General features: G+C 43.2%; 1 protein-coding gene across 1 annotated transcript in view; it reads right to left on the bottom strand.

Annotated features, from left to right (window-relative positions):
• Window positions 1–507: 507 nt before the first annotated feature.
• Window positions 508–12,500, bottom strand: part of LOC123738353 (proline-rich receptor-like protein kinase PERK7) — a gene marked incomplete at its 3' end in the record, with an annotated part of 14,253 nt that continues 2,260 nt past the window's right edge. Inside the window, exons 2-4 of the mRNA XM_045713422.1 lie at window positions 10,990–11,056; window positions 2,167–2,410; window positions 508–601 (exon numbers count right to left, since the gene is read on the bottom strand). Coding sequence (XP_045569378.1) covers window positions 508–601; window positions 2,167–2,410; window positions 10,990–11,056 — 405 coding nt within the window. The remainder of the gene's footprint in view (window positions 602–2,166; window positions 2,411–10,989; window positions 11,057–12,500) is intronic.

A 12,500-nucleotide genomic window follows, 5' to 3' on the forward strand; every position in this document is an offset into this window, starting at 1 on the left:
GTGTGTGTGTGTGCGTGTGCGTGTGCGTGTGTGTGTGTGTGTGTAGTGTGTGTGTGTGTAGTGTGTGTGTGTGTAGTGTGTGTGTGTGTGTAGTGTGTGTGTGTGTGTGTGTGTGTGTGTGTGTGTGTGTGTGTGTGTGTGTGTGTGTGTGTGTGTGTGTGTGTGTGTGTGTGTGTGTAGTGTGTGTGTGTGTGTGTGTGTGTGTGTGTGTGTGTGTGTGTGTGTGTGTGTAGTGTGTGTGTAGTGTGTGTGTGTGTGTGTGTGTGTAGTGTGTGTGTGTGTGTGTGTGTGTGTGTGTAGTGTGTGTGTGTGTGTGTAGTGTGTGTGTGTGTGTGTGTGTGTGTGTGTGTGTGTGTGTGTGTGTGTGTGTGTGTGTGTGTGTGTGTGTGTGTGTGTGTGTGTAGTGTGTTTAGTGTGTGTGTGTGTGTGTGTGTGTGTGTGTGTGTAGTGTGTGTGTGTGTGTGTGTGTGTAGTGTGTGTGTGTGTGTGTGTAGTGTGTGTGTGTACCTGTGGTGGTGGGTTGCTCATCTGGTCTTTCAGGATGTACATGGCTTCATCATGAGGGTCCGGCTTCTTCACAAACATCTTCCCCTCCCCCTTCCTACACACACACATTAAAACCTGTTGAGGACAGACGTTCCGCTACCGGTGGAACGGCGTGGCGCGAAATACAAAAAAACCTCAAAAATACAATCATTTCAATTTTCTCAAACATACGACTATTTTACACCATTTTATAGATAAACCTCTCCTGAATCCAACCACACGTTGTCCGATTTCAAAAAAGGCTTTACAGCGAAAGCAAAACATTAGATTATGTCAGGATACCACCACAGCAAGAAAACAACAACACCGCCATTTTCCTAGCAAGGTTAGACGTCCAAAAGCACAAAACCAGCTAAAATTATGCACTAACCTTCGACGATCTTCATCAGATGACACTCCTAGGACATCATGTTAGACAATACATGCATTTTTTTTGTTCCATCAAGTTCATATTTATATAAAAAAAAAAAAAACGTTTTACATTGGCGCGTGACGTTCAGAAAATGTATTCCCAACAAAATTTCCGGTGAACGTGCACCATAATTTTACAGAAATACTCATCATAAACGTTGACAAAATATATAACAATTAATTAAAGAAATATAGATGAACTATTCCTTTATGCAAACGCTTTGTCAGATTTTCAAAATAACTTTACGGAAAAAGCACATTGTTCAATATTCTGAATACTGAGCCCCAAGCTGTTCAGTTAGCCGCCCAGCCACGGCATCCACAAAACGCTGAAATATGTTACAAATATTATCTTACCTTTGTTGATCTTCGGCTGAATGCACTCGGAAGGTCTCCGACTTCCACAAGAAATGTTCATTTGTTCGATAAAGTCCATAGTTTATGTCGAAATAAATCCGTTTCGATGGCGCATCCAGATCACCATTCCAAAATGCATCTATCCACCGTCGACGAAAAAGTTATAAAGTTCCCCTCCAGCGTTTTGTAGAAACACATCAAACCATGTTCACAATCAATCTTTAGTGTGTTTTTAACGTAGAATTTAGATAATATTCCAACCGGACAATAGCAGATTCATTACAGAAGAAAAATAAAAAATGGCTAGCCTTACGTGAGCGCGCACGAGGTAAGTCAATGACCCCAGCCCGACCACTTACTGTTCCGGGTATTATTCAATCAAATTGCATTTTAGAAGTCTTCAACAAGGTTCTAATGACTGTTGACATCTAGTGGAAGCCTTAGGAAGTGCAATATGACATCACAGACACTGTAGTTCAGACAGAACATCATTAGAAAGAACTACAATTCTCAGATCCTCCACTTCCTGGTTGGATTGTTTCTCAGGGTTTTTCTGCCTGCTATATGTGTTCTGTTATACTCACAGACACCATTCAAACAGTTTTAGAAACTTTAGAGTGTTTTCTATCCAAATCTACTAATAATATGCATATTCTGGTTTCTGGGCAAGAGTAGTAACCAGTTTAAATCGGGTACGTTTTTTTTATCCGGCCGTGAAAATACTGCCCCCTATCCACATCAGGTTTTTAACATTTACTGTGGTACCTGTGAGTGTGTGTGTGTTACGTGTGTGTGTGTGTGTGTGTGCGGTGTGTGTGTGTGTGTGTGTGTGTGTGTGTGTGTGTGTGTTACCTGTGTGTGTGTGCAGGCTGGCTGGGTGCAGGGTTAGATGGGTGTTGGTACTGTTTGATCATATCCTTGATGTTGTGGGAGGGGCTTTCTGAGTTAGACACGCTGGATTGGACCAGTCCTTCAGGAGGGGGGGCCCTGGACCGCACCATGTCATCAGGAGGGGGGGCCCTGGACCGCACCATGTCATCAGGAGGGGGGGCCCTGGACCGCACCATGTCATCAGGAGGGGGGGCCCGTGTCGGACCTGGAAAAATCCACACCATCATCACTAGAGCTGTGTTCCAATACCCATACTATATAATACATACTATATAATACATACTATATACTACATACTATATACTACATACTACATACTATATACTACATACTATATACTATGTCTATAGGTCTATAAACTAGAGCTGTGTTCTAATACCCATACTATATAATACATACTATATACTACATACTACATACTACATACTATATACTATATACACATACTATATACTATATACTATATACTATATACACATATTATATACTATATACTACATACAATATACTATATGCACATACTATATACTATATACACATACTATATACTACATACTATATACTATATACACATACTATATAGTATATACTACATACTATATACACATACTATATACTACATACTATATACTATATACTACATACTATATACTATATGCTACATACTATATACACATACTATATACTCTATACACATACTATATACTACATACTATATACTATATACTACATACTATATACTACATACTACATACTATATACTACATACTACATACTACATACTATATACTATATACTACATACTTTATACTATATACTATATACTATATACTACATACTACATACTATATACTACATACTATATACTATATACTACATACTACATACTATATACACATACTATATACTATATACTATTAGTCTATAGATCTAGAGAATAGAGCTGTGTTTCAATACCCATACTAACATACAGTATACTACATACTATATACTACATACTACATACTACTTACTATATACTACCTCCTATATACTATATTCTACATACTATATACTATATACTACATACTACATACTATATACTATATACTACATACTTTATACTATATACTACATACTTTATACTATATACTATATACTACATACTACATACTATATACTATATACTACATACTATATACTATATTCTACATACTATATACTATATACTACATACTACATAGTATATACTTTATACTATATACTACATACTATATACTACATACTATATACTATATACTACATACTATATACTATATACTATATACTACATACTATATACTATATACTACATACTATATACTATATACTATATACACATATTATATACTATATACACATATTATATACTATATACTACATACTATATACTATATACTATATACACATATTATATACTATATATACATATTATATACTATATACTACATACTATATACTACATACTACATACTATATACTACATACTACATACTATATACTATTAGTCTATAGGTCTAGAGACTAGAGCTGTGTTCTAATACCCACACTAACATACTATATACTACATACTACATACTATATACTATTACTCTATAGGTCTAGAGAATAGAGCTGTGTTCTAATACCCACATTATATACTACATACTACATACTATATACTACATACTACATACTACATACTATATACTATATACTACATACTTTATACTATATACTACATACTTTATACTATATACTATATACTACATACTACATACTGTATACTATATACTACATACTATATTCTACATACTATATACTATATACTACATACTACATACTATATACTTTATACTATATACTACATACTTTATACTATATACTACATACTATATACTATATACTACATACTATATACTACATACTATATACTACATACTATATACTACATGCTATATACTATATACTATATACACACAATATATACTATATACACATACTATATACTATATACTACATACTATATACTATATACACATATTATATACTATATACTACATACTATATACTACATACTATATACTACATACTACATACTATATACTATTAGTCTATAGGTCTAGAGACTAGAGATGTGTTCTAATACCCACACTAACATACTGTATACTACATACTATATACTACATACTATATACTACATACTACATACTATATACTACATACTATATACTACATGCTATATACTATATACTATATACACACAATATATACTATATACACATACTATATACTATATACTACATACTATATACTATATACACATATTATATACTATATACTACATACTATATACTACATACTATATACTACATACTACATACTATATACTATTAGTCTATAGGTCTAGAGACTAGAGATGTGTTCTAATACCCACACTAACATACTGTATACTACATACTATATACTACATACTATATACTACATACTATATACTACATACTATATACTACATACTACATACTATATACTACATACTATATACTATATACTACATACTATATACTATATACTATATACACATATGATATACTATATACTACATACTATATACTACATACTATATACTACATACTATATAGTACATACTATATACTATATACACATTATATACTATATACTATATACTACATACTATATACTATATACACATATTATATACTATATACTACATACTATATACTACATACTATATAGTACATACTATATACTATATACACATATTATATACTATATACTATATACTACATACTATATACTATATACACATATTATATACTATATACTACATACTATATACTTCATACTACATACTATATACTATTAGTCTATAGGTCTAGAGAATAGAGCTGTGTTCTAATACCCACACTAACATACTGTATACTACATACTATATACTACATACTACATACTATATACTACATACTACATACTATATACTACATACTATATACTATATACTATATACTACATACTATATACTACATACTACATACTATATACTACATACTATATATTACATACTACATACTATATACTACATACTATATACTACATACTATATATTACATACTACATACTATATACTACATACTATATACTACATACTACATACTATATATTACATACTACATACTATATACTATTAGTCTATAGATCTAGAGACTAGAGCTGTGTTCCAATACCCACACTATATACTACATACTACATACTATATACTACATACTATATACTACATACTACATACTATATACTACATACTATATACTACATACTACATACTATATACTACATACTATATAGTACATACTACATACTATATACTATTAGTTCATTTTAGTATACTGTAAACCAACGGTAGCCTTTCAGCTGAGCGTGCTAGCGTTTCGCCTGTGTACCGGATGTTGATGCCGTTGCTATGCAACTTCTTACCAGCTTATTAGCATAACAAATGACTAGCTGGACATTTTACGACTTCACTAACAACGTCCATTGAGAACGCACAACGACTATACACCACTTAGCTAAGAACGACGTGGATAATCAAAGTCAATAGTTTACGTCGGTAAATTCACTCAGCTAACATACCGGGTACATACTGCTGTAATGAAATGCTATGTGGTTCATAAGGATAGCGTAGCTAGCTAACATACTGGTACATACTGCTGTAAAGATATGCTATGTGGTTTGTAAGGACAGCGTAGCTAGCTAACATACCGGTCCATACTGCTGTAATGATATGCTGTGTGGTTCATTAGGACAGCGTAGCTAGCTAGCATACCGGTACATACTGCTGTAATGATATGCTATGTGGTTCATAAGGACAGCGTAGCTAGCTAGCATACCGGTACATACTGCTGTAATGATATGCTATGTGGTTCATAAGGACAGCGTAGCTAGCTAACATACCAATACATACTGCTGTAATGATATGCTGTGTGGTTCATTAGGACAGCGTAGCTAGCTAGCATACCGGTACATACTGCTGTAATGATATGCTATGTGGTTCATTAGGACAGCGTAGCTAGCTAGCATACCCGGTCCATACTGCTGTAATGATATGCTATGTGGTTAGTAAGGACAGCGTAGCTAGCTAGCATACCGGTACATACTGCTGTAATGATATGCTATGTGGTTTGTAAGGATAGCGTAGCTAGCTAACATACCGGTACATACTGCTGTAATGATATGCTGTGAGGTTCATAAGGACAGCGTAGCTAGCTAGCATACCGGTCCATACTGCTGTAATGATATGCTATGAGGGTTCATAAGGACAGCGTAGCTAGCTAACATACCGGTCCACACTGCTGTAATGATATGCTATGAGGTTCATAAGGACAGCGTAGCTAGCTAGCATACCGGTCCATACTGCTGTAATGCTATGCTATGAGGTTCGTGAGGATAGCGTAGCTAGCTAACATACCCAGTACATACTGCTGTAATGCTATGCTATGAGGTTCATAAGGACAGCGTAGCTAGCTAACATACCGGTCCATACTGCTGTAATGATATGCTGTGCGGTTCGTAAGGATAGCGGAGCTAGCTAACATACCGGTACATACTGCTGTAATGATATGCTATGTGGTTCATAAGGATAGCGTAGCTAGCTAACATACCCAGTACATACTGCTGTAATGATATGCTGTGTGGTTTGTAAGGACAGCGTAGCTAGCTAGCATACCCGGTCCATACTGCTGTAATGATATGCTATGTGGTTAGTAAGGACAGCGTAGCTAGCTAGCATACCGGTACATACTGCTGTAATGATATGCTATGAGGGTTCATAAGGACAGCGTAGCTAGCTAACATACCGGTCCACACTGCTGTAATGATATGCTATGAGGTTCATAAGGACAGCGTAGCTAGCTAGCATACCGGTCCATACTGCTGTAATGATATGCTATGAGGGTTCATAAGGACAGCGTAGCTAGCTAACATACCGGTCCACACTGCTGTAATGATATGCTATGAGGTTCATAAGGACAGCGTAGCTAGCTAGCATACCGGTCCATACTGCTGTAATGCTATGCTATGAGGTTCGTGAGGATAGCGTAGCTAGCTAACATACCCAGTACATACTGCTGTAATGCTATGCTATGAGGTTCATAAGGACAGCGTAGCTAGCTAACATACCGGTCCATACTGCTGTAATGATATGCTGTGCGGTTCGTAAGGATAGCGGAGCTAGCTAACATACCGGTACATACTGCTGTAATGATATGCTATGTGGTTCATAAGGATAGCGTAGCTAGCTAACATACCCAGTACATACTGCTGTAATGATATGCTATGAGGGTTCATAAGGACAGCGTAGCTAGCTAACATACCAAAACATACTGCTGTAATGATATGCTATGTGGTTTGTAAGGATAGCGTAGCTAGCATACCGGTACATACTGCTGTAATGATATGCTGTGTGGTTCATAAGGACAGCGTAGCTAGCTAACATACCAAAACATACTGCTGTAATGATATGCTATGTGGTTTGTAAGGATAGCGTAGCGAGCATACCGGTACATACTGCTGTAATGATATGCTGTGTGGTTCATAAGGATAGCGTAGCTAGCTAACATACCCAGTACATACTGTCATTACTTTATTACATTGCTTAACATATTCTTAACATTTGTCATAATTAGTTAAAACATTGAATTTGAATCTGGTATCGTCGGAACTTCGGCTGCATATTTTCCTCCATTTTCTTCAAAACTTGAAAACGTTACAAAGCCACGCCCATTTTTCGGGAAGAATTGCATTATGGGCCCTAAAAGGCACATAAATAGTGTCCACTGCTATATTACTGTAGTACGGCATACTAACTATATCCACACTATGACCAATAAGCTACAAACTCAATTTTACGTCACAAATAGTACGGTTAGCATGAGACCTAGTTACACAGCTCAGGACTTGTAACGGACTGGATTGAAAACAGCACTAGATGGAGGAGGGGGTGGTGCTGGGCTGGGAGTGGTGCTGGGCTGTGGGTGGTGCTGGGCTGGGGGTGGTGCTGGGCTGGGGGTGGTGCTGGGCTGTGGGTGGTGCTGGGCTGGGGGTGGTGCTGGGCTGTGGGTGGTGCTGGGGCTGTGGGTTGTGCTGGGCTGTGGGTGGTTGACCTACTGTGTTTCCTGGAGGAGGGGTGGTGCTGGGCTGTGGGTGGTGCTGGGCTGGGAGTGGTGCTGGGCTGTGGGTGGTGCTGGGCTGGGGGTGGTGCTGGGCTGGGGGTGGTGCTGGGCTGTGGGTGGTGCTGGGCTGGGGGTGGTGCTGGGCTGTGGGTGGTTGACCTACTGTGTTTCCAGGAGGAGGGGTGGTGCTGGGCTGTGGGTGGTGCTGGGGCTGTGGGTGGTTGATCTACTGTGTTTCCTGGAGGAGGGGTGGTGCTGGGCTGTGGGTGGTGCTGGGGCTGTGGGTGGTGCTGGGCTGGGGGTGGTGCTGGGCTGTGGGTGGTGCTGGGCTGGGGGTGGTGCTGGGCTGTGGGTGGTGCTGGGCTGTGGGTGGTGCTGGGCTGTGGGTGGTGCTGGGGCTGTTGGTGGTTGATCTACTGTGTTTCCTGGAGGAGGGGGTGGTGCTGGGCTGTGGGTGGTGCTGGGCTGTGGGTGGTTGACCTACTGTGTTTCCTGGAGGAGGGGGTGGTGCTGGGCCGTGGGTGGTTGACCTACTGTGTTTCCTGGAGGATGGGTGGTGCTGGGCTGTGGGTGGTGCTGGGCTGTGGGTGGTGCTGGGCTGTTGGTGGTTGACCTACAGTGTTTCCTTGAGGACGGGTGGTGCTGGGCTGTTGGTGGTTGACCTACTGTGTTTCCTTGAGGATGGGTGGTGCTGGGATGTGGGTGGTTGACCTACTGTGTTTCCTGGAGGAGGGGGTGGTGCTGGGCTGTGGGTGGTGCTGGGCTGTGGGTGGTTAACCTACTGTGTTTCCTGGAGGACGGGTGGTGCTGGGCCGTGGGTGGTTGACCTACTGTCTTTCCTGGAGTAGGGGGTGGTGCTGGGCTGTGGGTGGTTGACCTACTGTGTTTCCTGGAGGAGGGGTGGTGCTGGGCTGTGGGTGGTTGACCTACTGTGTTTCCTGGAGGAGGGGTGGTGCTGGGCTGTGGGTGGTTGACCTACTGTGTTTCCTGGAGGACGGGTGGTGCTGGGGCTGTGGGTGGTTGACCTACTGTGTTTCCTGGAGGACGGGTGGTGCTGGGCTGTGGGTGGTTAACCTACTGTGTTTCCTGGAGGACGGGTGGTGCCGGGCTGTGGGTGGTTAACCTACTGTGTTTCCTGGAGGAGGGGGTGGTGCTGGGCTGTGGGTGGTTAACCTACTGTGTTTCCTGGAGGACGGGTGGTGCTGGGCCGTGGGTGGTTGACCTACTGTGTTTCCTGGAGGACGGGTGGTGCTGGGCCGTGGGTGGTTGACCTACTGTGTTTCCTGGAGGACGGGTGGTGCTGGGCTGTGGGTGGTTAACCTACTGTGTTTCCTGGAGGACGGGTGGTGCTGGGCTGTGGGTGGTTAACCTACTGTGTTTCCTGGAGGACGGGTGGTGCTGGGCTGTGGGTGGTTAACCTACTGTGTTTCCTGGAGGACGGGTGGTGCTGGGCTGTGGGTGGTTAACCTACTGTGTTTCCTGGAGGACGGGTGGTGCTGGGCTGTGGGTGGTTAACCTACTGTGTTTCCTGGAGGACGGGTGGTGCTGGGCTGTGGGTGGTTAACCTACTGTGTTTCCTGGAGGACGGGTGGTGCTGGGCTGTGGGTGGTTAACCTACTGTGTTTCCTGGAGGACGGTTGGTGCTGGGCTGTGGGTGGTTAACCTACTGTGTTTCCTGGAGGACGGGTGGTGCTGGGCTGTGGGTGGTTAACCTACTGTGTTTCCTGGAGGACGGGTGGTGCTGGGCTGTGGGTGGTTAACCTACTGTGTTTCCTGGAGGACGGGTGGTGCTGGGCTGTGGGTGGTTAACCTACTGTGTTTCCTGGAGGACGGGTGGTGCTGGGCTGTGGGTGGTTAACCTACTGTGTTTCCTGGAGGACGGGTGGTGCCGGGCTGTGGGTGGTTAACCTACTGTGTTTCCTGGAGGACGGGTGGTGCTGGGCTGTGGGTGGTTAACCTACTGTGTTTCCTGGAGGACGGGTGGTGCCGGGCTGTGGGTGGTTAACCTACTGTGTTTCCTGGAGGACGGGTGGTGCTGGGCTGTGGGTGGTTAACCTACTGTGTTTCCTGGAGGACGGGTGGTGCTGGGCTGTGGGTGGTTAACCTACTGTGTTTCCTGGAGGACGGGTGGTGCTGGGCTGTGGGTGGTTGACCTACTGTGTTTCCTGGAGGACGGGTGGTGCTGGGCTGTGGGTGGTTAACCTACTGTGTTTCCTGGAGGAGTGGGTGGTGCTGGGGCTGTGGGTGGTTGACCTACTGTGTTTCCTGGAGGACGGGTGGTGCCGGGCTGTGGGTGGTTAACCTACTGTGTTTCCTGGAGGACGGGTGGTGCTGGGCTGTGGGTGGTTAACCTACTGTGTTTCCTGGAGGACGGGTGGTGCTGGGCTGTGGGTGGTTAACCTACTGTGTTTCCTGGAGGACGGGTGGTGCTGGGCTGTGGGTGGTTGACCTACTGTGTTTCCTGGAGGACGGGTGGTGCTGGGCTGTGGGTGGTTAACCTACTGTGTTTCCTGGAGGAGTGGGTGGTGCTGGGGCTGTGGGTGGTTGACCTACTGTGTTTCCTGGAGGACGGGTGGTGCTGGGCTGTGGGTGGTTAACCTACTGTGTTTCCTGGAGGACGGGTGGTGCTGGGCTGGGTTCAGGCTCGCCTGGTCTGGAGCTTCTTCAGTCTGGAAGGAGATAAAAGGGTTGATGTTTTCATTTATTTTATATCACCTTTGTTTAACCAGGTAGGCTAGTTGAGAACAAGTCCTTTATTTAACCAGGTGGGCCAGTTGAGAACAAGTCCTTTATTTAACCAGGTAGGCTAGTTGAGAACAAGTTCTCATTTGCAACTGCGACCTGGCCAAGATAAAGCAAAGCAGTTCGACAACATACAACAACACAGAGTTACACATGGAGTAAAACAAACATACAGTCAATAATACAATAGGAAAAGTCTATATACAGTGAGTGTAAATGGCGTGAGGAGGTAAAGTAATAAATAGGCCATGGTAGCGAAGTAATTACAATTTAGCAGATTAACACTGGAGTGATAGATGAGCAGATGATGATGTGCAAGCAGAGATACTGGTTGTGCAAAAGAGCAGAAAGTAAATAAAAACAATATGGGGATGAGGTAGGTAGATTGGGTGGGCTATTTACAGATGGGCTGTGTACAGCTGCAGCGATCGGTTAGCTGCTCAGATAGCTGATGTTTAAAGTTAGTGAGGGAGATATGAGTCTCCAGCTTCAGCGATTTTTGCAGTTCGTTCAAGTCATTGGCAGCGGAGAACTGGAAGGAAAGGCAGCCAAAGGAGGTGTTGGCTTTGGGGGTGACCAGTGAGATATACCTGCTGGAGCGCGTGCTACGGGCGGGTGTTGCTATGGTGACCAGTGAGATATACCTGCTGGAGCGCGTGCTACGACCGGGTGTTGCTATGGTGACCAGTGAGATATACCTGCTGGAGCGTGTGCTACGAGCGGGTGTTGCTATGGTGACCAGTGAGATATACCTGCTGGAGCGCGTGCTACGAGCGGGTGTTGCTATGGTGACCAGTGAGATATACCTGCTGGAGCGCGTGCTACGGGCGGGTGTTGCTATGGTGACCAGTGAGATATACCTGCTGGAGCGCGTGCTACGGGCGGGTGTTGCTATGGTGACCAGTGAGATATACCTGCTGGAGCGCGTGCTACGGGCGGGTGTTGCTATGGTGACCAGTGAGATATACCTGCTGGAGCGCGTGCTACAGGTGGGTGTTGCTATGGTGACCAGCGAGATGTACCTGCTGGAGCGTGTGCTACGAGCGGGTGTTGCTATGGTGACCAGTGAGATATACCTGCTGGAGCGCGTGCTACGAGCGGGTGTTGCTATGGTGACCAGTGAGATATACCTGCTGGAGCGCGTGCTACAGGTGGGTGTTGCTATGGTGACCAGCGAGATGTACCTGCTGGAGCGTGTGCTACGAGCGGGTGTTGCTATGGTGACCAGTGAGATATACCTGCTGGAGCGCGTGCTACGACCGGGTGTTGCTATGGTGACCAGTGAGATATACCTGCTGGAGCGTGTGCTACGAGCGGGTGTTGCTATGGTGACCAGTGAGATATACCTGCTGGAGCGCGTGCTACGAGCGG

This window comes from Salmo salar, unplaced genomic scaffold, assembly GCF_905237065.1.
Source record: "Salmo salar unplaced genomic scaffold, Ssal_v3.1, whole genome shotgun sequence".
Taxonomy (NCBI): Eukaryota; Metazoa; Chordata; class Actinopteri; order Salmoniformes; family Salmonidae; genus Salmo; species Salmo salar.